Source organism: Salmo salar, chromosome ssa04 (assembly GCF_905237065.1).
Source record: "Salmo salar chromosome ssa04, Ssal_v3.1, whole genome shotgun sequence".
NCBI classification, from domain to species: Eukaryota; Metazoa; Chordata; class Actinopteri; order Salmoniformes; family Salmonidae; genus Salmo; species Salmo salar.
In genome coordinates, this window is record NC_059445.1 from 33,911,987 (window position 1) to 33,937,667 (window position 25,681).

Below are 25,681 nucleotides of genomic sequence, written 5' to 3' on the forward strand. Positions count from 1 at the left end.
GAACGTACTTTGGTGCGAAAAGTGCAAATCAATCCCAGAACAACAGCAAAGGACCTTGTGAAGATGCTGGAGGAAACGGGTATAAAAGTATCTATATCCACAGTAAAACGAGTCCTATATCGACATAACCTGAAAGGCCGCTCAGCCTGACTCAGCTACAAACCTGACTCAGTTACAACAGCTCTGTCAGGAGGAATGGGCCAAAATTCACCAAACTTATTGTGGGAAGCTTGTGGAAGGCTACCCGAAACGTTTGACCCAAGTTAAACAATTTAAAAGCAATGCTACCAAATACTAATTGAGTGTATTTAAACTTCTGACCCATAGGGAATGTGATGAAAGAAATAACATCTGAAATAAATCATTCTTGCTACTATTATTCTAACATTTCATATTCTTAAAATAAAGTGGTGATCCTAACTGACCTAAGACAGGGAATTTTTTACTAGGATTAAATGTCAGGAATTGTGAAAAACTGAGTTTAAATGTATTTGGCTAAGGTGTATGTAAACTTCCGACTTCAACTGTATATATATATATCTTTTTTTTTTTTTCTTGGTCAATCTTTTGGGGAAGCCTGGCTTCTCTTGTCATCCATGAATACACACCACTGTCCACCAGGAAGAAAAGGTGATAATGTATCATGTTATCATGTGCCAGTAACCATGTCAGTAGGCTATCATATTTCGTCATTGTCTCTCGGTGTTGGGGCATTTGATTGTTGCTGCCAGGACAACCGTAAAACAGTGCAGGTTCCGGTCAAGGCACACTGATCTGAAGATGAAGCATTCTAATTATATGGACATAACATGGACCAATAAAAGACCAGTTCTCATTTTGTTCTGAATTTTTACAGTAATTTACTCCATCTTGGCACTTCCCCATTGTAAAAAATATTTTGGAAGTTATAGAAATGCATTTATTAATGTCTACATTCATTTTTTGCCATATTTATTATCTTACAAACAACTTAATGTATGGGCTACTTTTAAGGTATACAATGTGAGCTAAACATACACCAACAAATATATATAAAAACATTTTCCTTGGAGTATCATTTTAAAGATGACTAATGTTACTGTCCCCACTACAACAACAAAAAATACATAAATGCATGTCCTTGAAACATGTAATTGAAATACTGTAGAATTCCATTCATTCCGTATGGAGGCCTGCGTCTACTGGGAAGTGCCAATATGGCCGACCGGCAGCTTTGAAATGCCTTGAAATGGCCAATAGTATTTATTTTAATTTAAAATTTTTATGTTATTAACGACAAATCAATACAGAGAGTACATGAGGGAACACAAGTGTTTATAGATTATATACAATGGACAATTGAGCTAGGGGGTACAATATCACATTACACAAAGACCTTAAGGGACATACATACACTTATAATTCTAACAGCTTTTTTGTTAGTAGAGTATTTAATTGTCTTAAAATACAGTTCAATTTCTTTTTGTAGGTTAAGAAAATATGTTTTTTTGTTTGTAAATTTACATTAGGTAAAGAATCCAAGCAGCACATCTCTCCACAATAGTGTAAGACCTTCATAAAAGTGTTCAATTATAAATCTACTGATGTCTTGCCACAGTTTTCTTACATGAATACAATGCCAAAAAAGATGCAACACTGTTTCTGGGTGGTCATTCCAAAAGTAGCAATTTGAGTTTATGTTTTCCTTAAACTTCTTCATATGGTGGTTGTCAGGATAATATTTATGAATCATTTTAAAGGAAACTTCCTTAATTTTGTTAACAAGTAGGTATGTGTGTGGCAACATCCAAACTTTTTCCCAACAGATATTATCAATAAATCCATTCCAATAAGGCATGACGTAAGGTATAGATACAACATCCTGCTGAAACAAGGTTCATATCGCTCTGTTGTTGAATAGACCAAAAGAGAAACAAATCTTTCCTACTGATGAGTCAACAGGGTCAATAGAAGGTAGGCTCTGAGGGTCAGGTCTTGACATGTTCCTGAATAATAAAGCAACACCTGAGGGAATGGCATCTAAAACAATTGCAAAATCTTTAGGTGTTACAGGGACCTTGTAAAGTGATAAGAATTCCTTATAACTGAGTAAAAGACCCTCTGCATTTACCAGTTGGCTCACCAATAGGATATTATTTACCAGTTGGCTCACCAATAGGATATTATTTACCAGTTGGCTCACCAATAGGATATTATTTACCAGTTGGCTCACCAATAGGATATTATTTCGGAACCAATATTCTAAAAAGAAATAAGTATTTTTATACAATATATCCCGATTATTCCATATATAATATCTGTGTGGAGAAAAATTGTGTTTATAAATTAAGGACCATGACAAGAAAACCTGCCGATGAAAAGCAGAAAGTTTCACTGGAACTTTGTCAACATTATAATTGAAAAACAACATGAAGTTAAGGCCACCAAAAGTAGAGAAGAAATGATGAGGAATAAAATTCCAGATAGAAGTGGGTCTTCTTAGGAATTGTTTTATCCAATGAAATGGCCAATAGCAGCAAAAGCAATCCCGGGTTGATATACATCATTGGTGCGCGCCCAAGGAGGACTTGCCGAAAAATAAAATGTTGGTTGGCCCTTTAAATATATGGTTCAGAGTGGTTGTGCACGCGCTGTTTGTGCGACTTGACAGTTTATCAGTTCCTGCGCAATAGCGTACCATTGCCGAATTTGTACTGGATCAGATGATCGGAGGGCATGCAGGCTATAAACCAGTTGATATCCAATCATGCAACTTATTGAGGATATAAATAGCAGTTGCACGTTGATCGGGAAACGGCACAACCGCTGATCATGACAACAGAAGCACATTCGGATGACGGACACAATGTATCCCGCTGTTACCGATTTCTTGCTGTCGCTGCCTCCACTGACTTAAATGGTGGCGCTGTCAGATCCGACCTTTCGTGAATTACACTGTAGGCTAATTCCGTGTTTTACTATTTTAAAGGCTATTGCAATAGGATACACTCACTCTTCAATCAAGAGCAATAATATAGCACCAGCATTTGTTTTATTTATGCATGGTTTATTCTACTGTAGAGTTACGTAATGCATGTGGTGTTACTAAATATGGCAACCTTTTGATATGACGACGCAATGTGCCTGCAAACGCACATGCAGCGTTTTGCATGTGACTACAGCCTATACTGCCATACGTGCACAGCATTTTAGTAACGCACAGTTGTAATTACAGTTTTCATGCATTACAAATCAAACGTGTGATTCTTGTCATGGCTAGATCTATTCAGGCGGAGTTCATTTCAAATGACCAACCTAATTCATCCAATCCTTCTTGAATATTTCTTAATAGATTATTAATAAATATGCTCTTGAAATATGTAGACCTAAATGACTCATGAATGACTGTTCTCTGGCCCTCCACCCCTATAGGCATACAAAAGAAGACCCAAACTTAATCCTCCAGTCTGATGATATGAGAAGCCCAAGAAGGTCTGCATGATGATGGAGATGCTCCAGTACATCAACTGGCTGTGCCTGGTGGGTCTTTTCCTGGCCTCCCTACTCATCGTGTTGGCCTGGCTGGTCCAGTACTCCCTGGCCGTACTACGCCCCAGGAGCCCCAAGTCACTCACCCAGGGCTGGGGTGCCACATCCAGCCTACTCCCACCTATCACCCTCTCCCACCGGACTCAGGCTGGGGGTGTGTGGGGCACCCTGTTCAAGCTCTGGCTCGGACGAGATCGAGGAGGAGCAGCGTCCCAGGCCGGGGTGAAGGGTCTGCTCACGTCACTGTTCTCCTTCAAGTGTTTCCGGGAACATTGGCAGAGGGCTTGGGTCAAAGTGCTCAATGAACAAGCCTGCAGACATGGGGTAAGTTATTTTTGTTGTTGCTCCTGGCCGTTCTATGGCAAGATTTACTAATTCATTAGACGTGGAAGAAATCATGTCCATAAGAGCATTGCGCATCAAAACCCAATATATAATTAGCCTGTTACAGATTGCTTGTTTTGACATTAACTGTCAAGCAACACGGCAGCAGTTGCAATGTTGAAATCTGAAAACATTGTGCCATAATGTGTGTCTGTGTGCTGTAAGTATGTGTAGGCACTGGTATCTCCATCATTCCAGGCAGCAGGCAGGGAGGCGGGCAGTGCTTCTCATTGTTGGAGTTTTGTGTGGGAGTTTGAGTGTCACGATAAGCAGGCGAGAGAGAGCGGTTATTGTGTAACAGCACTGAATCAATCCACATGTGAGTGGTGAGACCATAGAGATGTGTTATAATATGTTCGACTTATTTCTGTGGGTGTGAGACAATCCCACAAAGCCCAAAGTATGAACAATCAGCTGTGTCCCAAATGGCACCCTATTCCCTACATGGTGCACTATTTTTGACCAGGGCCCATAGGGCTCAGGTCAAAAGTAGTGCACTATATAGTGAATAGGGTGCCATTTGGAATGCCGACCATATGTTATTGATTATATAACTATCCCCTTTTCACCTGTATGGCAACACAGAGATAGTGGTATCAAGGAAAGGGCTGAAATAAGCAGCCACTCTCTCTGATGAATGTATGCACTCAAATGGATGCCTATACACAATTTGTCTATCTTCTCTATTACTGGGTAATGCACATCCACTTTCAGTACAACGTTCGAGCCTAGAAAACCCTTTGATTTCTCCCTGTCATGCTGCCAGTCACAAAGAGACAGTCTATCCCCTACTGTTGTAAGTCCTGTGTTTGCGGTGGACACCAGACTGTTAATGTACTCTTACTTTATTCAAACTCTATGTTTGATGTGCCTGTATCAAATCCCACTGCTCCGACTACTGCCCTAGTGGGCACCTTCGACCATCACGATCTGTATGTGTGTGGGTGAGTGCATGTGTAAGGACGTGTGCGTGTTAAAGTTTTAAAGGGGCTCAAACTACCACCAGTCAGCTCAAAATGTGTGTGCCGTGTGCGTGCGCAATTGTACGTGCGCAATTGTACGTGCGTGTATTTGCGTCTGTGTGTGTGTTAGTTTAAAGGTAGTCGAACTGCAACTCCCTAGGGTGAAAGGGGACACTGCTCAGAGCTCTCCTCTTGTTCTGACCTACAAAGGCTATTGTAGACCCGAAGATGGTACTGTACAAAGACCAGAGCGTCAACAAAACCCTGTAAGTCTAGTCCAGGAAGACACTGGAAAATCCAGTTTGTGTGTTACGTCAATGCAGCCAACAATAACATCCTGGTGCAATTGATCAGATGCAATTGTAATGTTGAGGCATGGTCCAACAGCATTCTTGTAGAATGTATCTCTTCATATATTCCACACTGCTTTATTCCTTCAACAAGCTCTGCAACAGAACTCTCTTTCTAATCAAAGAGGGTCAAATGGGTGTTTTCTAGAGAACAGAAGGCTTGTTAAGTTAAATGCTTTGCACACCGTTTCCACTAATACTAGTGTTTGTTCAGCAACCCAGATATAGCCTCCCCGTTGTCAGGGGGTTAAGAACATGGTTACATTATTTTTTTGCTTACATTTCACAGCCAGTTTGCAAATAAATGCGCCAGGAGAAGACGAGGACAAGACCGAGTCAGAAAAAAGCTGTTTACCCATGTGGTGTTTAATTTGTACTCTGGCCAACCGCCAAAGCTGGTAGAGGCACCTAATGTTGCTATTTCCTCTGCGTTACGAAAAAACCCGCAATCAACTCTCATTGGTGTAATCTGTGCGGTATCTTGGATTAGGCCAAGAAGTATTTTGTGTGGGCAGCTGGGCATCCCAAGCACATCAAAGTCTCTGGTTAATTTTACATCTGTGAGTAGGGTGGTTGAAGAAGGAATGTCATTGTATTCTTCACCGACTAAAGCTTTACATGTTGACCTCACACAATCATCCAATAACACTTGACTTCAAGTGTTCACCCCCTCATTTTGCTAGGCCCAACAACTGACTCTTACTGTACTTAATGGACTGTACGTATATTAACCTACATTTTAACCTATAACCTACTGTATTTGAAGGCAAAACACAGCTCCACAATGAACCTGTGGTGTTTAGCATGAGGTGGTCACATGCCTGTGTCTTAGTAAGAGGTCTTTGGTTCCTCCTTACCAGCTCCCCTCATCTTCAAATACACCTGACCTGACAAAACAGCCGGAAGGGTTGTGCTGCTACAGTATGACAAGTGTTAGATAACCAAGGGTAGGGCTGTGGCGGTCATGCCATTTTGTCAGACGGTGATTGTCAAGCAAATATCTGCCAGTCTCGCAGTAATTGACTGTTAATTAACATAAACACATTTAGCATCTCCTGTCTTCTACGCATAGCCTACAAGCCACTGATGCAAACCTTTGGAACATCTACATTTTAAAAAGTCAAATAAATCCATGTAATGTAGCCTATACCATCACAATAAATCCATCAATTATTTTAGACGGGTCTAAAGAAACATGATATTAAGAAAATCTAGTCTATTTCAGGAGAATAGAATAGCATACTCTGAGTTGTCCTTATGTTAGGCCCAGAACTGGCTATGCGACAGTGGGTTCCAAAATTACTGGCACCCCTGACTGGCAATGCACAAAATATAAACCATCAAAACACTAACATGTGAGAAATACTGTACTTTATTGTTTCAATAGAACCCACCAAAATTATTTATTGATTTAATTAAAAATCAATCTCCTCCAAATCAAGGTTTCACAATTAATGGCATCCTTAAAGATTATTGTAAATAACAACTACCAAAATTAAATCAGGAATTAAATTCCACTTATTTAAGTTTATGTAAGTCTTAAGGAACTATATTGAGCCGTTACATCACTTCCTGTTTCACTAGTGTATAAAAATGAGGTAACACGCTGGCTAATATTAATAATATGCGTGTCAATCTTTCCTGGCTGAACGTGGAGGAGAGATTGACTTCATCACTACTTTTATTTATGAGAGGTATTGACATGTTGAATGCACCGAGCTGTCTGTCCAAACTACTGGCACACAGCCATGACTACATGGAACTCTATTCCACATCAAGTAACTGACGCAAGCAGTAAAATTAGATTTAAAAAACAGATTAAAAAAACGCCTTATAGAACAGAGGGGACTGTGAAGCAACACAAACATTGCCACAGACACATGCATACACACACACACACACACACACACACACACACACACACACACACACACATGGATTTAATACTGTAGATATGTGGTAGTGGTGGAGTAGGGGCCTGAGGGCACACAGTGTGTTGTGAACTCTGTGAATGTATTGTATTGTTTTAAAATTGTATAAACTGCCTTAATTTTGCTGGACCCCAGGAAGAGTAGCTGCTGCTTTGGCAGCAGCTAATAGGGATCCATAATAAATACAAAATACAAATATCCCTTTTGTCATCCAACACCATTAAGAAAACAAAAGAACTGGCAGTTCAAAAGAGACAGATGGCCATAGACCTTCATAAATCTGTTAATGACTACAAGAAGATCCACAAACGATTGAATATATCACTGAGCACTGTCAGGGTAATTTTTGATATTTTTTTAAAGATACGGAACAGTTGAAAACCTCACTGGTAGAGGACGCAAATGCATTTGACAGAGATGCATTCGAGGAGAGGCACCTCATACCCACAGTGAAATATGGTGGTGGGTCAAAGATGTTTTGGTGCTGTTTTAATTCCAGATGTCCAGGGGCACTGGTTAAGATTGATGGCATAATGAATTTTACCAAGTATCAGGCAATTTTGGCTCACAATCTGGTTGCCTATGCCAGAAGGCTGGGACTTGGCCGTAGGTGGACTTTCCAACAAGACAATGACCCAAAACATACCTCAAGATCCACACAGAAATGATTTTGTTGTCACAGAACCAATGTTCTGCCATGGCCATCTCAGTCGCCGGACCTCAATCCAATCAAAAACCTGTGCGCTGAGTTGAAGAGGGCAGTTGATAAGCGCAAACCCAAGAATGTGAAGGATCTTGAAAGGATCTGCATAGAGGAATGGTCCAAAATCCCTCCAAAGGTGTTCCTTAACCTTGTCAAACATTACAGGAAAAGACTCCATGCTGTTATCCTTGCTAGAGGTGGTAGCACTAAGTACTAAATGAGGAGTGCCAATAATTATGAAACCTTGATTATCCTTATCCAATTCCTGAGACGCATATTGAAGATATTGGAAGAACTGTCCACATTTACTTTTCGTCAGCCAACAAGATGAGTAGGCCTAACGAACAGCAAAAGCACTAGTTTATGTCAATCTACTATCCCCCATAGTACAAAAGTTGACCTATTCTGTGGGACAAATAAATATTCCAAACATAGTCCGGGACAGTTGTGGGATGCGATAGATCCCAAATGAACACAACACCAGCATAAAACAAACTGTTTTAAGCAATGAGCCTGACGCAACAGATGAGAACGTTTAGCTTAAAATTTGATAAACTATTAGGCTATTTCTTCACATTATAAGCACAGCAATGTGCATACAGCAGTAGGCTATAAGTGCGAATGTCCCAGGGATGCAAACTAGTCACCTTTCGCGAAATGTATTGTTTTGAATCCAAAATAGACTGGATGCCACTTTCCATCTTTCTCACTTTTTCAATACAGTGGATAAAAGGGGTATGCCAGGTGTACTCTCTGCCTGAAAGAGATCAATTATGCCAACCAATGGTATCATGCTCTGCTGGCACATTGTAGAACAGATGTCCACATGAAAGTGGACACATGAAACAAATGTTCATGAAAGTGTACAATGTAATAATGTGCAGTGTAGCCCAAAGATATTGTTTTTGTTGTGTTGAACTTGACAGTAACACGTGTGAGTGTGGGGGGATTATTGCATTGTTTTTACTCAGTGAACGTTATTTTTGCACACATGTTGCCTTGTGCACTTGATCGATGTCTACTATAGTGGCCACTATAATAGAGCAAAAATAGAATGCCTGTTTGTTTCATTGTATTTCTACTTAAGATTTTTTTCCCGAAGGGACATATTTAGATGTGTGTGTGTGTGTGGTCACAAGCGTTCTATTATAAAGGCTGTCATGGCTAACTGCAATATTAGTGTATTGTTTTTTGATCAAGATCAGAGAGTTATCAGTCACGCAGAGTTACAGCGGTGCAGTACAGCACCGATTACACGGAGTACCAGGCAGTTAGCAGGTTTGGTAGGCTACTAATGACCATCAGAGCTTGGAGAATCCTAATTACCGTGACTAAATGGTCACATGGAATTTGACTGCCTTCATGACTCTTGGCGGGATTATGCTCACCGTAACAGCCTTAACCAAGGGGTGAGCCATGTCACCGTCGTCAAGCTCTCCGCTCCTCACACACAGGCACCTGCCAGGCATGTTGCCCTGGACACTCGGTAACAGATACCTTGGCAACAGTCCCAAACCATGGTGTCTGCGACTGTGACTCACGTTCACACTGACCTGTGCACTGTCACGATTATGTCTGAAATTCGGAGGTTGTCATCATGTCTCGTCGTGAAATTATTACATTATCCTAAAGTGCTGCTCTGGCATCATCCACTGATGTTGTCATAGAATACTTGTGCTATGAAGACATGGCTATTCAGGTTTAAGATTACCACCAAGATTACGATTACCATATCCTACACAGCATCATCAGATATGTGATAGTCCACTAAAGGCTATATTTTGTAATAGAAATGAGAAAAGTTGTATCTTACTCATAAATAAGTATGTCATGTCTGTCTTTGTTTTCTGATACACTTAAATCCTTACACTCTAGGCATACAGTATGTCACCACCTGACATCACACGGTAGAGTCACATGGCCTTAGTCTTGCATTACCAAACTCCCAGGTCTCATTCCCACGTGTCGTGCAGGGAGCGTGGAATCAATTGAGGCTACCATAGCCTTGACCTGAGTGTATACCCAAGTCCGTCTTTGCTTGGCACTAGGCTGTCATGCTGTAAACCATGGCCCAAACACGCAGCCACTTTGAGGCTAACAGCTGTGGTGAGGAATCTATGAGCGCATACAGTGCATTTGGAAAGTATTCATACATCTTGACTTTTTCCACATTTTGTTACATTACATTCTTATTCTAAAATTGATTAAATTGTTTATTTCTCATTAATCCACACACAATACCCCATAATGACAAAGCAAAATCAGTTTTTTAGATTTTTTTGCAAATGTATTAAAAATAAAACACTGAAATATAACATTTCTATAAGTATTCAGACCCTTTACTCAGTACTTTGTTGAAACACCTTTGGCAGAGATTACAGCCTCATCTTCTTGGGTATGATGCTAAAAGCTTGGCACACCTGTATTTGGGGAATTTCTCCCATTCATCGCCACAGATGCTCTCAAGCTCTGTCAGGTTGAATGGGGAGCGTCGCTGCACAGCTATTTTCAGGTTTCTCCATAGATGTTCGGGCTCTGGCTGGGCCACTCAAGGACATTCAGAGACTTGTCCCGAAGCCACTCCTGCGTTGTCTTGGCTGTGTGCTTAGGGTCGTTGTCCCGTTGGAAGGTGAACCTTCACTTCAGTCTGAGGTCCTGAGCGCTCTGGAGCAGGTTTTCATCAAGGATCTCTCTCTAGGCCTCCCGAGTGGCGCAACGGTCTAAGGCACTGCATCGCAATGCTTGAGGTGTCACTACAGACCTGGGTTTGATCCCAGGCTGTGTCGCAGCCAGCCGCCAGGGAGACCCATGAGGTGGCGCACAATTGTCCCAGCGTCATCCGGGTTAGGCGAGGGTTTGGCTGGCCGGGATGTCCTTGTCCCATCTCGCTCTAACAACTCCTTGTGGTGGGCCGGAGCGGATGCACACTGACTTCGGTTGCCAGTTGTACGGTGTTTCCTCCAACACATTGGTGTGGCTGGCTTCCGGGTTGAACGAGAAGTGTGTCAAGAAGCAGTGCGTCTTGTCAGGGTTGTGTTTCGGAGGACACATGACTCTTGACCTTCGCCTCTCCCGAGTTTACGGGTGTTGCAGCGATGGGACAACACTGTAACTACCAACTGAATATCACGAAATTGGGGAGAAAAAGGGGTAAAAATTAAAAAGGATCTCTCTGTACTTTGCTCCGTTCATCTTTCCCTCGATCCTGACTAGTCTCCCAGTCCCTGCCACTGAAAAACATCCCACAGCATGATGCTGCCACCGCCATGCTTCACCGTAGGAATGGTGCCAGGTTTAACGCTTGGCATTCAGATCAAAGAGTTCAATTTTGGTTTCATCAGACCAGAGAATCTTGTTTCTCATGGTTAGTGTCCTTTAGGTGACTTTTGGCAAACTCCAAGCGCGCGGCAGGCAGCCTAGTGGTTAGAGCATTGGGCCAGTAACCGAAAAGTTGCTAGATCGAATCCCTGAGCTGACAAGGTAAAAATCTGTCGTTCTGCCCCTGAACAAGGCAGTTAACCTACTGTTCCTAGGCTGTCATTGTAAATAAGAATTTGTTCTTGACTAGTTAAATAAAGGTTAAAATAAATAAAAAATGCTGAAGAAATGTTTTGGTACTCTTCCCCAGATCTGTGGGGAAGGGTACCGGATTCTAACCTCAACATCCAAACCTTACTACCAAGGATTATCAAGAAAAAAAACTTCTAACAAACAAAACCTGCAGAAGAAACACAGCAGAACCTGGAAATACTATCGAACTCAAAACTGAGTGAGTAATGTTCAGTCTGAACCTATTTCTGAAGTCAAGTTTTTTTTACTGAGAAGTGGCTTCTGTCTGGCCACTACCATAAAGGTCTGATTTATTTGAGAGCTGCAGAGATGGTTGTCCTTCTGCAAAGTTCTCCCATCTCCACAGAGGAATTCTGGAGCCCTGTCAGAGTGACCATCGGGTTCTTGGTCACCTCCCTGACCAAGGGCCTTCTCCTCCGATTGTACAGTTTGGCCGGGCGGCCAGCTCTAGGAAGAGTCTTGGGGGTTCCAAACTTCTTCCATTTAAGAATGATGGAGGCCACTGTGTTCTTGGGGACCTTCAATGCTGCAGAAATGTTCTGGTACCCTTCCCCAGATCTGTGCCTCGACACAATCCTGTCTCGGAGCTCCTTGGACAATTCCTTCGACCTCATGGCTTGGTTTTTTCTCTGACGTGCACTGTCAACTGTGGGACCTTATATAAACAGGTGTGTGCCTTTCCAAATCATGTCCAATCAATTTAATTTACCACAGGTGGACTCCAATCAAGTTGTAGAAACATGTCAAGGATGATCAATGGAAACAAGATGCACCTGAGCTCAATTTTAAGTCTCATAGCGAAGGGTCTGAATACTTATGCAAATAAAATATATCTGCTGTTTTCACTTTGTCATTATGGGGTATTGTGTGTAGATCGACGAGGAAAACAATTAGTTTCATTCATTTTAGAATAAGGCTGTAATGTAACAACATGTGGGAAAAAAATCAAGGTGTCTGAGTACTTTCCGAATGCACTGTAGGTGAGGAAGCCAGGGACACACGAGTGTGTGTATGTCTGCGTGCGTGCACCGTGCGTGTGTTATTCCGCAGCCTGGGCTGGTCTGACATCCAAGCGTCTGATACTATGTGACGGATGTATTCCATGTCCACACACAGACTTTGGCGTTGATACCCACACATAATTTGGTGTGACGGACACTGGTGTCCCCCTTGTTCCCCCACTCTCCTGAAGATGCTGGATCAGGAAATTGTCATTTGTTAATTGGTTCTGCAAACACAATTCCGTAGTGCCATTTTAGTCCGATTACCACCCGTGTGCTGCTGATAGAGAGGGATCACAGGAGTGCATAGGCCTATGTGAATGGAAGAAAGACTGGAGAGGAGGAATGCAGAAGTGGGTGTGTGTGTCCGGTTCAATGATGATGATCAACAGGGTAAAACTAAGAAGCTTTGCCGTCTCTCTCGCTCTCTGTAATCCAGGGATTTGGCGTGAGGCCTCAGCACAGCTGGTTACGTGTGACGCGGATGTCAACAGAAGGACATCCTCTGGGCGGACACACACAATTACACATGGTGCTGTGTAATTACAATTATAATCACCTCTATTGACTAATACTGTACAAAAACATAAGTACATGCCTCTGGCTAATGTACCAACACATGCTCCTATCCACATGGTGGGTAGCCCATATGATGGCGGATCATATAGATTTTCATTTAACACAACGCAGATGAACACATCAGACAGACACAGCTCTGACCGGCGGACTCATTCCACAGCGTAATGCTCCAGGCTAATGCACGCAGAGAGAGTAGAGCAGATGCTTACAAACACTAACATAGTGGCTCCAGCTTCACTTATACATGAGAATGCTAAAGCAAGAGCAATTAAGCACACACACAAACACTGAGCTCTTTGATACTGCGTATGTAGAAAATGCACATATACAGTACTCTCCTCTGATGGATGCACATGAGGGTCCTCTCTCTGATTTAATGCTGCACAAAAATATAACTTAATTTAACATGTAAAACACACAGTATGAGTCACGGGTAGTAGCGTATCCATTGAAACGTGATTTGCCGACTGCAGTATGCCATGTGGGCAATTCCACTCCAGCGGGAGCGGGAAATATGTTGTTGTATGCCAGATTGTGTTTCCATTGCAGTCATTTGGCTGTGGCGCTGTCATTATAAGTGTGTGTGGGTAGAGTCCAGTGTGTGTGCATAGAGTCAGTGCAACAGAGTTGTTAAAAAAAAGGGGTAAATGTAGGCATCCATTTGAATAGCTATTTAGCAGTCTTGTTTAGAAGTCTTATGGCTTGGGGGTAGAAGCTATTCAGGGTCCTGTTGGTTCCAGACTTGGTACCGCTTGCCGTGCAGTAGCAAAGAAAACAGTCTGTGGCTTGCGTGGCTGGAGTCTTCCTCTGACACTGCCTGGTATAGAGGTAATGGATGGCAGGGAGCCCAGCCCCAGTGATGTACTGGGCCGTACGAACTACGCTCTGTAGTGCCTTGTGGTCAGATGCCAAGCAGTTGCCATACCAAGCGGTGATGTAGCCAGTCAAGATGCTCTCGGTGGTGCAGCTGTAGAGCTTTATGAGAATCTGAGGACCCATGCCAAATCTTTTCAACCTCCTGAGGGGGATGAGGCATTGTAGTGCCCTCTTCACGACTGTGTTGGTGTGTTTGGACCATGATAGATCCTTGGTGATGTGGACACTGAGGAACTTGAAGCTCTCAACCCACTCTAATACAGCCCCATCAATGTGAATGGAGGTGTGCTCGGTGATCAGCTCCTTTGTCTTACTGACGTTGAGGGAGAGTTTGTTGTCCTAGCACCACACTGCCAGGTCTCTGACCTCCTCCCTATAGGCTGTCTCATCGGTGTCGGTGATCAGGCCTACCTGCGTCGTGTTGTCGACAAAGTTAATGATGGTGTTGGAGTCGTGTTGTGAACAGGGAGTACAAGAGGGGACTAATCACGCACCCCTGAGGGGCCCCCGTGTTCAGGGTCAGCGTGGCGGATGTGTTGTTGCCTACCCTCACCACCTGGGGGCGGGCCATCAGGAAGTCCAGGATTCAGTTTCAGAGGGAGGTGTTCAGTCCCAGGGACCTTAGCTTAGTGTTGAGCTTCGAGGGCACTGTGGTGTTGAACGCTGAACTGTAGTCAAGGAACAGCATTCTCACATAGGTGTTCCTTTTGTCCAAGTGGGAAAGGGAAGTGTGGAATGCAATAGAGATTGCGTCATCTGTGGATCTATTGGGGCAGTATGCGAATTGAAGTAGTTCCAGGGTGTTTGGGATGATGGTGCTGATGTGAGCCATGACCAGCCTTTCAAAGTATTTCATGGCTACAGATGTGAGTGCTACAGGGCGATAGTCATTTAGAAAGGTTACCTTTTGCGTTCTTGGGCACAGGGACTATGGTGGTCTGCTTGAAACAAAATGGGAGAGGTTGAAAATGTCAGTGACACCACTTGCCATCTGGTCAGCGCATTCTCTGAGTACGGTCAGCGCATTCCTGGTATTCCGTCTTGTGAATGTTAACCTGTTTTAAAGGTCTTTCTTCGGCTATGGAGAGTGTGATCACAAAGTCATCTGGAACAGCCGGTGCTCACACATGGTTCAGTGTTGCTTGCCTCAAAGTGATCATAGAAGGCATTTAGCTCGTCTGGTAGGCTTGTGTCATTGGGAATCTGTGGCTGGTTTTCCCTTTGTAATCCGTGATAGAGCCGGTGTAGTAGGATTCGATCTTAATCATGTATTGATGCTTTGCTGATTTGATGGTCCGTCGGAGGGCGTAGCAGGATTTCTTTTAAGTGTCTGCCATGTTCTTTATACCATGACTGTGGAACAAACCAACATATCCATTAACTTCAATATTCACCAATTTACATGTTACCTCATTATCCTTAATTAATTAACAGTTATACAACTTTGCCAAATGATATCAAACGTCATGACTATTAATTACTTCTAGAAATTCACATGATCAACAGTGATGGGAACCCTTTCATAAAAAGCGGCTGAATGTGCCGTCACTTCCTTTACAACACCCAGAGTGAGACGAAGCAAATGGAATGCACATCACGCTAAGTACACGGCTCAGCTTCTGAAAACAAATGCAGTTAGCGAACAGACATTCAAATACAGAAGGAGCACAACATAACGACTCTTAACAATATTAGGGGATTGGTTTAACAATGGACCAGAGATCACTGAAATGTGGTGTTTGTTTGTTTATGTTACAGCTTGCTGTGTGCCCACTGTTTGTCTTCCCCCGGCTCCCAACACCTCGCGCATATGGCACTCTGTTGCACATTACACACCGGTGCTCAATAAACAAATAAATAGTAACTTGTAATTCGTGAAAATTTCTAATAGATGGTGACGGAAATGAGAACCGTCACAGGGTGTGAATACTTTCTGAAGGCACTGTAGTTACCCAGAGGCCCGTGGGCCTTAGGACAGTGACACAAACACAGAGTGACACCCTGGACATCCTCAGGAAGGATCTCGCTCTCTAAATTCCCCCTGTAGAGACTCCCACTCTCTCAAGAACAAAGCTGTAACTGGGACTGTCAGTTCTCCCACATGAGGAGTAAGCCAATCTTTAACGACTCGGTTGTTAAACCATATAGCATCAGGTGCAGTAAAGAATGGATTTAAGAGGATTTAAATAAGAAAAGTTTCATTGTAATGACTCAGGATATATGAATGTAGTCTCATTGTATTACACAAATAACTGAGGATGATGGTATTGACCATTCAATGTTTTTTTGCACAGGGTTGGGATTCAAGGTGAATGATAATAGTGGGGGAAAGTACAGTAGATGCTGCTCTACACTAGCTTAACCTCATGGTGAGGGTAAATGTTTGTCATGCCATGTTTTGATTTATTGAAATGATATGGTCATAGCTATTATTGAAGGCAAAGTGATATCCGAGAGTTATGCAAAGTTATATAAACTGGATGGTCGAGTCATTGTCTATATAAAATCCTTCACTGCACACAGCGTAGCTATGGGGGGGTTGAGTAAGCACTCCATATGCCAGGGAAAACGGATGTTGCCTCATGACTCAAACTGAATTATTCTGCTGCTCTATGATCGCTACATATTTCTGTCTGAGACTGTCATCATTGAAGTCGTTCGTGGTGATGTCAAAATGAGGGGCGTTGTACAAAACAAAGTCATCAGCGATTGGATCGTCTCTAACCAATCAAGAGTAATAAAAATGATAACATATACATATTTACAACTGTAACAATGATAAATGTCCATTGGGGGATGTGAGCAGGGTAAATGTCCATACAAGGTGCAGCAGGAGGTGTAGGTAGCTGCCTAGTATTCAGCAGCCTGATGGTCTGGGGGTAGAAGCTATTGGCCAGTCTGACAGTTTTTGCCATTATTTTTTATTTTTTATTTAACCTTTTATTATTTATTTATGACGCTCTTATACTGCATGCGTCTGAGTGATGGAAGCGGGGAGAACAGGCTGTGGCTCGGGGGCTGAGGTACTTCATGCTCTTTTTGGCCTTCCTGTGACACTAGAGATGTAGGTGTCCTGAAGGGCAGGCGGTGTGCACCAAATGTTGCGTTCGGCTGAGCGTACCATCCTCTGTAGAGCCTTGTGGTCAGCAGTGATGCAGTTGCCGTACCAGGCTGTCATGCAGCCTGACATTATGCTCATGATGGTGCTCCTGTAGAACACTGAGGGCTCTCGGTGACAGGCCAAATTTCTTCAGCTTCCTGAGGTTGAGGAGTCGCTGTTGGGCCTTCTTCACCATGACGCACCCTTGTGGGGTCCCCGTGTTGAGTATCAGTGTGGAGGAGGTAATGTTGCCTTCCTTCACCACCTGGGGATCGCCCATCAGGAAGTCCAGGACCTAGTGGCATAGGGAGGAGTTCAGTACCAGGGCCGTGAACTTTGTTGTTTGCTTAGAGGGCACTGTGGTATTGAAGGCTGAGCTGTAATCAAACAACGTCCTCACATATGCATTCATTTTGTCCAGGTGGGTGAGGGCAGTGCATTGGCAAAAAAGGTGTTTAGTTCGTCCGGTAGGATGGCATTGGTGTCCGCGACGTGACTGGCTTTCTTTTTGTAATCCGTGATCTTTAGAAGCCCCTGCCACATACCTCGTGTCCTACCCGCTGAATTCCTCCTCCACTTTATCCTTATACCTGTGTCTTGCAATCTTGATCGATCTGCGTAGGTCGTATTTGTACTGTTTAACCATACAATTCTCCCTGGTTACCTTGTCGTGTTTATAAGCAACATCTCTCTCCTTCAGTTTTCTGACAAGGCTGCAATCAATCTATGGTTTTTAATTCAGTAAGTTTTGAAAGACGCCATCGGTATCACATCATCTGTATGTATTGATGAATCCGGTGGCTCAGTCAGTGTATACCACAGGCCACAATAATCATCCTGATCAACTCTATGTGAAGGAGATGTGTCGCGTTGCATGAGGAAAATGGTGGTCACACCAGATACTGACTGGTTTTCTGATCCACGCCCCTACCTTTTATTAAGGTATCTGTGACCAACAGATGCATATGTGATATTGTGTTGTTTTTTTACATTGAATAAAAGCAGAGACACAGAGCTACAAAATGGTATATCATACACTGCAGTTGAGGAACAACGGGAAAGTAATCCTGATTTGAAAGTTGATAAACTTGTAACTTCACTTTGGAGAAAATGTCCTTTTGAATGTTTTGGTACCTACTGGAGAGCTCTTCTTTGTCTACACCCATTCAGCATCGTTCATTAGCACCACCCTTCTCTTTAAGGGTTGATTGAGTGTTCTGTCCTAACAACAACAGTCAGGCACTCAAGCTAACTGGCTAGCGTAAGAGAACCATTCACTGACCATTTTACTCGCCCTAGCAGAGATGTTTAGGCTGTTTTTATGTTATTCAGAGCATTGGTGACTGAAACTGTGCTGCTGGCAACAATTTACGCTTTTTTGCCAACGTTTACTGACAACGCCCACATTCAAATGGTGTTGAGCATTTGTAAATTCGTCAGTTATTCTGCGCTCTGGCACACTCAAACAAGAGTCCTCTGAGATCTGAGTAGATAGCCAGAGTGAATTTACCAGCTACATCTATCAACAGTTGTCACAGTGATATTCTATTTAAATGGTTACTTGTATAGTGGAGTCTTTTGTTAAGACGTGTAGCTAGCTAGCTAGGTAAACAATGAACCATAATCCTAACTCATGGCATTACTACCCTGCATTTATCTGCAGGTAGCTAACCAACCAGGTTCAATGTTAACTAGCTGACATTAGGCTATAACTAGCAAAGCAAATGGCTCTGAGCTACAAATAGTAAGATCAGACGCATAACGTTAGCTAGCTAGCTAACAGTACACTAACTTGAAATGAAAACAACTTTGTCAAAATTAGAAATGTGTAATATCTAAAAATGTAGCTATCTGAAATTCCAAATACTGTACCACTTGGCAGTTGTTATGTACATATTGTTGTTTTATTCCTTTTGCTTATTTTCTGAATAACTGTAAGATGTAAATATTGTGTCGTTCCTGGAAGCTGTTGCCGTAGTGATAACCAAAAGAGACCTGTGTTGTCTCTCTGTCTGTAATAGTAAGGGTTTATTCTTCTATGCTGTCACAACGTTTAGTTGCTCAGTTTTAACCCGAACCCATACTAAACGTTGTGACAGCGTAGAAGAATAAACCCTTACTATTACAGACAGAAGCAACAATGCTAGGACCAATATGTACAGACAATAGTCTAAAGATATATTTTCCCCCCAGGTCAAAGAGTTCAATCTTGGTTTCATTAGACCAGAGAATCTTGTTTCTCATGGTCTGAGAGTCCTTCAGGTACCTTTTGGAAAACTCCAAGCGGGCTGTCACGTGCCTTTTACTGAGGAGTGGCTTCCGTCTGGCCACTCTACCATAAAGGACTGGTTGGTAGAGTGCTGCAGAGATGTTTGTTCTTCTGGAAGGTTCTCCCATCTCCACAGAGGAATTCTGGAGCTCTGTCAGAGTGACAATCGGGTTCTTGGTCACCTCCCTGACCAAGGTCCTTCTCCCCCGATTGGTCAGTTTGTCTGGGCAGCCAGCTCTAGGAAGAGTCTTCTTGGTGGTTCCAAACTTCTTCCATTTAAGAATGATGGAGGCCACTGTGTTCTTGGGGATCTTCAATGCTGCAGAAATGTTTTGGTGCCCTTCACCAGATCTGACATGCACTGTCAAATGTGGGAACTTATATAGACAGGTGTGTGCCTTTCCAAATCATGTCCAATCAATTGAATTTACCACAGGTGGACTCCAATGAAGTTGTAGAAACTTCTCAAGGAAAATCAATGGAAACAGGCTGCACCTGAGCTCAATTTTAAGTCTCATAGCAAAGGGTCAAAATACTTTTTTATGTAAATAAGGTATTTCTCTTTTCTATATATTTTTTTTGTGTTTCGATTGATGAGGAAAAATGTTTATTTAATCTATTTTAGGATAAGGCTGTAATGTAACAAAATGTGGAAAATGTCAAGTGGTCTGAATACTTTTTGAATACCACATCTGGAGTCGATGTGACTTTTGGTTCATGAGAAGATTTGAAAGTATTTTCTGCGTTAGCATATGTGCTAACAAGCATCTATAGGTCCAGTGCGACCATATTTGAATGCAGCATCTATTGAAGACATTACATTTTTTTGTAATGAGTCTAAATACAAAATCTGGAGGGAATCTGACATATGTTTGAAGAGAATAAGATGATTGCAGATAACTTTGAGCATTAGCGTTACATATGCAAAGAATGAGTTGTTAATAGTTTCCTTGTTTTTTAAATATCAATACCAAATTCAGTATGGTTCATCTTAGGGACGTCCATGATAGCGATGACAAAATTGATAGGCCACTGTGGAGTGGATTAACAGTAGCTTAAATGGACACGTAAAATCAGAATACTTTTTTTTACTCAGGCATCTTTTGACCAATTGCTTAGCTTTTCTCAAACTAAGTAAACCTTTTACTGCAGTGGGCAAATCAGGGTCACGCAGAGTGTTTCTTGGTAGTCTTAAACAAAACTACTTTGAAACAAAAGTTGACACCTCAAACACATGGTTATGGGCTTAAAAAAAGAAGACCCCTGTACCATGTCAGATATAGAAATGTATTACATCCAAATATTACACTTCATATACAGACTGAAATATAACAAAACCTTTTGACTAAGAAACACCAGATTTTCGGCGGGTTTTTAGAAGTAATGTTTATTAATCATGAAATTATTAATTATAGGGCTTTTTGAAATAATGTTTAATAATTTAAAAAAAATGAATAACATTCCACCCATCTACTGGTGGCTATCTTTGAATGCATCAATGTTATTTTCTCAAACTCTTTAGGGACTCCCATACGTCTGTCAGCTTCATTAAGTAGTACCCGCAAAACACCAGTCTCAACATCAACAGTGAAGAGGTGACTCGGGATGCTGGCATTCTAGGCAGAGTTCCTCTTTCCAGTGTCTGTTCTTTTGCCCATCTTAATATTTTATTTTTATTGGCCATGGCTTTTTCTTTGCAAGTCTGTCTAGAAGGCCAGCTTCCCAGAGTCGCCTCTTCACTGTTGACATTGAGACTGATGTTTTGCGGGTACTATTTAATGAAGCTACCAGTTGAGGACTTGTGAGGCGTCTGTTTCTCAAACTAGACACTATTGTGCTTGTCCTCTTGCTCAGTTTTGTACCAGGGCCTCCCACTCCTTTTTTTATTCTGGTTAGAGCCAGTTTGCGCTGTTGTACGAGATCTTCAGTTTCTTGGCAATTTCTCGCATGGAATAGCCTTAATTTCTCAGAACGAGAATAGACTGCCAAGTTTCAGAAGAAAGTACTTTGTTTCTGGCCGTTTTGAGCCTGTAATCAAACCCACAAATGCTGATGCTCCAGATACTCAACTAGTCTAAAGAAGGCCAGTTTTATTGCTTCTTTAATCAGAACAACAGTTTTCAGCTGTGCTAACATAATTGCAAAAGGGTTTTCTAATGATCAATTAGCCTTTTAAAATGATAAACTTGGATTGGCTAACACAACGTGCCGTTGGAACACAGGAGTGATGGTTGCTGATAATGGGCCTCTGTACGCCTATGTAGATATTCCATAACAAATCAGCCATTTCCAGCTACTATAGTCATTTACAATGTTAACAATGTCTACACTGTATTTCTGATCAATTTTATGTTATTTCAATGGACAAAAAAATGGATTTTCTTTCAAAAACAAGGACATTTTTAAATGACCCCAAACTTTTGAATGTCTTTCAGAGGTTTTCCAAAAAGGAAAATCCATCCTGATGGACCTTATGGGTCCTCATGCAAATTTTTTCAGCATGAAGAAAGACACCTACATACAAAGTTGACATTTTCTAGGTCAAACGAGGTGGCGAATATGAGGATTTAAGTGAGACTGCTTGTAACTGCGCCACCTATAGGCCAATCAGTGACATTCTTTTTGACAAAGTTTCTCATGGCTTTTTGTTTCTATGTCCCTGGTCATCGCCTTGACCCTGAATTATTTTAAAATTTTTTGCCTCATTTACCTGGTCCTCCATCAGTGCGATCAATGGGAATATGACAATGATTATGGGCCTTTGAAAACCCATTTCTTTGAGTACCAGCGGGGGCTGCTGGAAAATTAAACTCTTCCCAAACCCTGTGGGAAGAATCCCGAAAACGTCTTCTCCTCGAAGGAAGGTCTTCAACACTGAAAACTGTTCTTCTTTCAGAGCATGTATCTCCTCCAGTCTTTGTAAAACTGTCTTTGTAAAAATGCACAAACATGCACATGTGTACTTATACACAGACACACAGACAGACACACACAACCTGGCCGCGTCACACCAGCCACCTCTTGCTTCCCTGCAGTTCCATTTGATGGAGATTTCAGTAAGACGATGAGCAACACATGCTCTGACAATAGGGGATTTGTTTCCCCCTCCCAGCCTCTCCTCCTGAGCCAGTTAAAGCTACCTATTGAAACTTAACTTCTAATCCTCTGGCACAGGTACACAGAGATTCACAAAGGGGTCTCCAATCTCAAGTCATATTGGGGGGCGACAGGTAGCCTAGTGGTTGGCCAGTAACCGAAAGGTTGCTGGATCGAATTCCTGAGCTGACAAGGTACACATCTGTCATTCTGCCCCTGAACAAGGCAGTTAACTCATTGTTCCCTGGTAGGCCATCATTGTAAATAAGAATTTGTTGTTAACTGACTTGCCTAATTAAATAAAGGTTAAATAAATACAAAATAAAACAGTTGAAATATCAGAGCTCTGCTCTGAATCTAGTTGACTGGGTTATGTATTACAAATTGGCTAAATATTTAGCAGAATTTGATCAACACGAACTGACAACTCTCCGACTGTGGGATTTGGTTTTCATCATGGAGACCAGAGACTAGGATGCGATTGCTGCAGTCAACCACATGCACCTGGTCTGTGATGATGGCACTGGCCCTGCCCACAACACAACAGGGAAATGAACATGTGAATGTATCATGGCAGTTCATTAAAAATAAGCCTTTTCAATGAGCGTGCCATGGCAGCCGAGCCGGGCTACTGGAGCATTCAGAGCATATGTTTCATCTCCTTGCCAATTCCTATGCACTTGCCAGCAGCACAGAGAATCTAACCGTATTTTCCTTTGTACTAAAGTGACTGCAGTCTTTGCGCTGTCATTCTCACATGGCACAGATGGTGGTAGCGGACAGACAGACGTATGGGAGCACCTGTGTGGTATTATGCCACAGAATGGATTCAATGGGTACATGACGTCATGGGTCTTGAACTAATGTACTATGACAGAGAATGTGTCCCTATCCTTACAATAAATATATTCTGTTGGTATTGCAAGGAAGCATTTGCATTTTTCACATACCAGCAATGGATTTGTGTCAGCCACATGCTTTGCATAGGCATTGTATCTATCTGTATCGGGTGGTACAAAGTGCTGTGAATTGTTTAATTGATGGGAAGCATATACAATTTCTTTCAAGAGGAGTGTTACTAGAGGTACTTTTCACTGCAGGAAAAGCTCAGAATCTGATGTATTTGCATTTCAATGAAGTCAAGTGGTAGTGAAGTCTCTTAGCAGCTGTTGGAGTTTAAGCCTGAGCAGGCAAGGTCATGCAAGGCCAACTCTATTATAATCTGTATCATTGCTACAAAAATCTGCTTAAATACTTCCTCCTTGCGTGTTTAAGTCCTCTAGATTAGACTGATGTACAATGTCTGATGTTTTTGCTTTTTGCTCTCTTCCTCAGAGCTCCATCCAGATCACCTTTGACAACAGTCTCCAGCTCCCTGCCTCTGCTATTGTAGATAGTGTGACCTGCACAGACCAATCACCTACCACTATGGTGAGTATCAACTAAACATGCATGCCTTTTCTAGAGGTTAACATGATATAGAACCCATGATTTGTTATTTTTAGACTTCTCATAGATCCATTTCTTCTACAACATTATAGATTCTAATGGTTGTCTTTTCCCTCTCCCTGCTCCAGGTCTTACAGTGTAAGTGTGCGGTTGACACTGTAACGTTCCCAGTGACTGTCACCCAGCAGTCACCTGCAGCTGTTTCCATGGATACCTACCAGATCACCATAAAGCCAATGCTGGCCCAGGTATGGTACATCACCATGGTTTTGCATTTGTAAGTTTGCATGTGTGTGCGCCTCAAAAAAGTTAACCCTGTTGAGCTTTCACTTCATTGAATTGCCCTCAAGTGGAATGGTGTACCTGCGTTGGATGAAACTTCATAGGCTTACGTATGCATATGTAAAATCACTTTCATTATAATTAACTCGCCCACGCTTCATGAGTATTCCATTGAGTTGAGCTATACTAAGTAGGGATAGTTCACTCAAATTACAAAATGACATTGGTTTCCTTACACTGTAAGCAGTCTATGGACAAGGTATGAAAGCAGTCCATGCTTTGGATTTGTTTACCTGGCCACGGTTTAAAATGCAAACTTTTTAGCATTTGTGGCAATAATCCAATACAGGTCAATTTGCACCTTTGCGCTTCATGTCCAAATCATCCTAAAGTATCCAAAGATGTATTGTGTAACTCAATGAAGTTACTTTAAGATGGTTTGGACATGAAGTGACAAAATGCCAATATAGATACCATTGACTTGCATTGGAGTTGTGCCACAAATGCTAAAAAGTTAGCATTTGAAACAGTGGCCAGGTAAACAAAACCAAAGCATGGATTGCTGTCATACCTTATCCATAGACGGCTTTCAGTGTAAAGAAAGCAATTTGTCCTTTTGTAATTTGGGTGAATTATCCCTTTAAACCAGCTTGCGACTGCCTCTTGTAACATGCCTGTCCCCCTCTCCCCCTATCAGTTGGTGGTGCGTCTGGAGGAAGTAGAAGAAGAGGGTCTGCTGGTGTCCTGGACTTTCTCTCAGCAGCCGATCTCCCTCACCGTGGCACCACGCAGGATCCAGAGAGAGGTGAGAAACAGTCACACTAAAGGTCCGTTTATATCTTGCCAAGTCTGAAGAATGAAGTACCGTCGCTTATATGTGAATTAAATTCGGAGCATGTTGGGACCATGTCGGGAATGTGTTGGAGGCCGTTGGTTGAAATCGTCCCCCTTATGGAGAATGTGATGGTCTCATCGGTTCGGCCTCCTATGACACTAGAACATTACGATGGTCCTAGTGACAACAGACCTAGATATGGGGGAGGTTTTAGTCGGTGAAATTGTCATGGAAATTGCAAGATTATGTTATAATGCTTGTATTGCATTATAAAGGTTGTTTTGTTCGACAGAATAGAGTATTCTGTTAACTATTGTGTGTGTGTGTGTGTGTGTGTGTGTGTGTGTGTGTGTGTGTGTGTGTGTGTGTGTGTGTGTGTGTGTGTGTGTGTGTGTGTGTGTGTGTGTGTGTGTGTGTGTGTGTGTGTGTGTGTGTGTGTGTGTGTGTGTGTGTGTGTGTGTGTGTGTGTTCTACTGAGGATGGGCCTCTATGAGAACACTGACAGAGGAGATTTACGATGTCTTTGGGGGATAAAACCTAAAGAGCATTCCAGAGAACATGAGTTAATGTTTCTGCTCTATAACCGTACCAGGGAGAGATGGCTATCCAGTTTGGAGTCTTAACCTTGTGACACATTCTATGTATCTGTTGTTCGTCATGTAGGTTGAAAGGGGTGTATCTTGGCTATAAAAGACCTTTGTACTTTACGGATCATTAGAAATGGTGAACTGTTGACAAGTCATTGCTATTGCAAAGCTCTTATAAT

The 25,681-nt window shown here is 42.2% G+C and overlaps 1 protein-coding gene across 2 annotated transcripts in view; it reads left to right on the forward strand.

Annotated features, from left to right (window-relative positions):
• Positions 1-2,633: 2,633 nt before the first annotated feature.
• The window catches only part of c2cd2l (c2cd2 like), a 41,511-nt gene continuing 18,463 nt past the window's right edge, over positions 2,634-25,681 (forward strand). For both annotated transcript variants that reach the window (XM_014195812.2, XM_014195813.2), the window contains exons 1-5: positions 2,634-2,936; positions 3,412-3,852; positions 23,685-23,780; positions 23,927-24,046; positions 24,778-24,885. In XM_014195812.2, the coding sequence (XP_014051287.2) occupies positions 3,478-3,852; positions 23,685-23,780; positions 23,927-24,046; positions 24,778-24,885 (699 nt within the window). In that variant the 5' untranslated portion in view covers positions 2,634-2,936; positions 3,412-3,477. The remainder of the gene's footprint in view (positions 2,937-3,411; positions 3,853-23,684; positions 23,781-23,926; positions 24,047-24,777; positions 24,886-25,681) is intronic.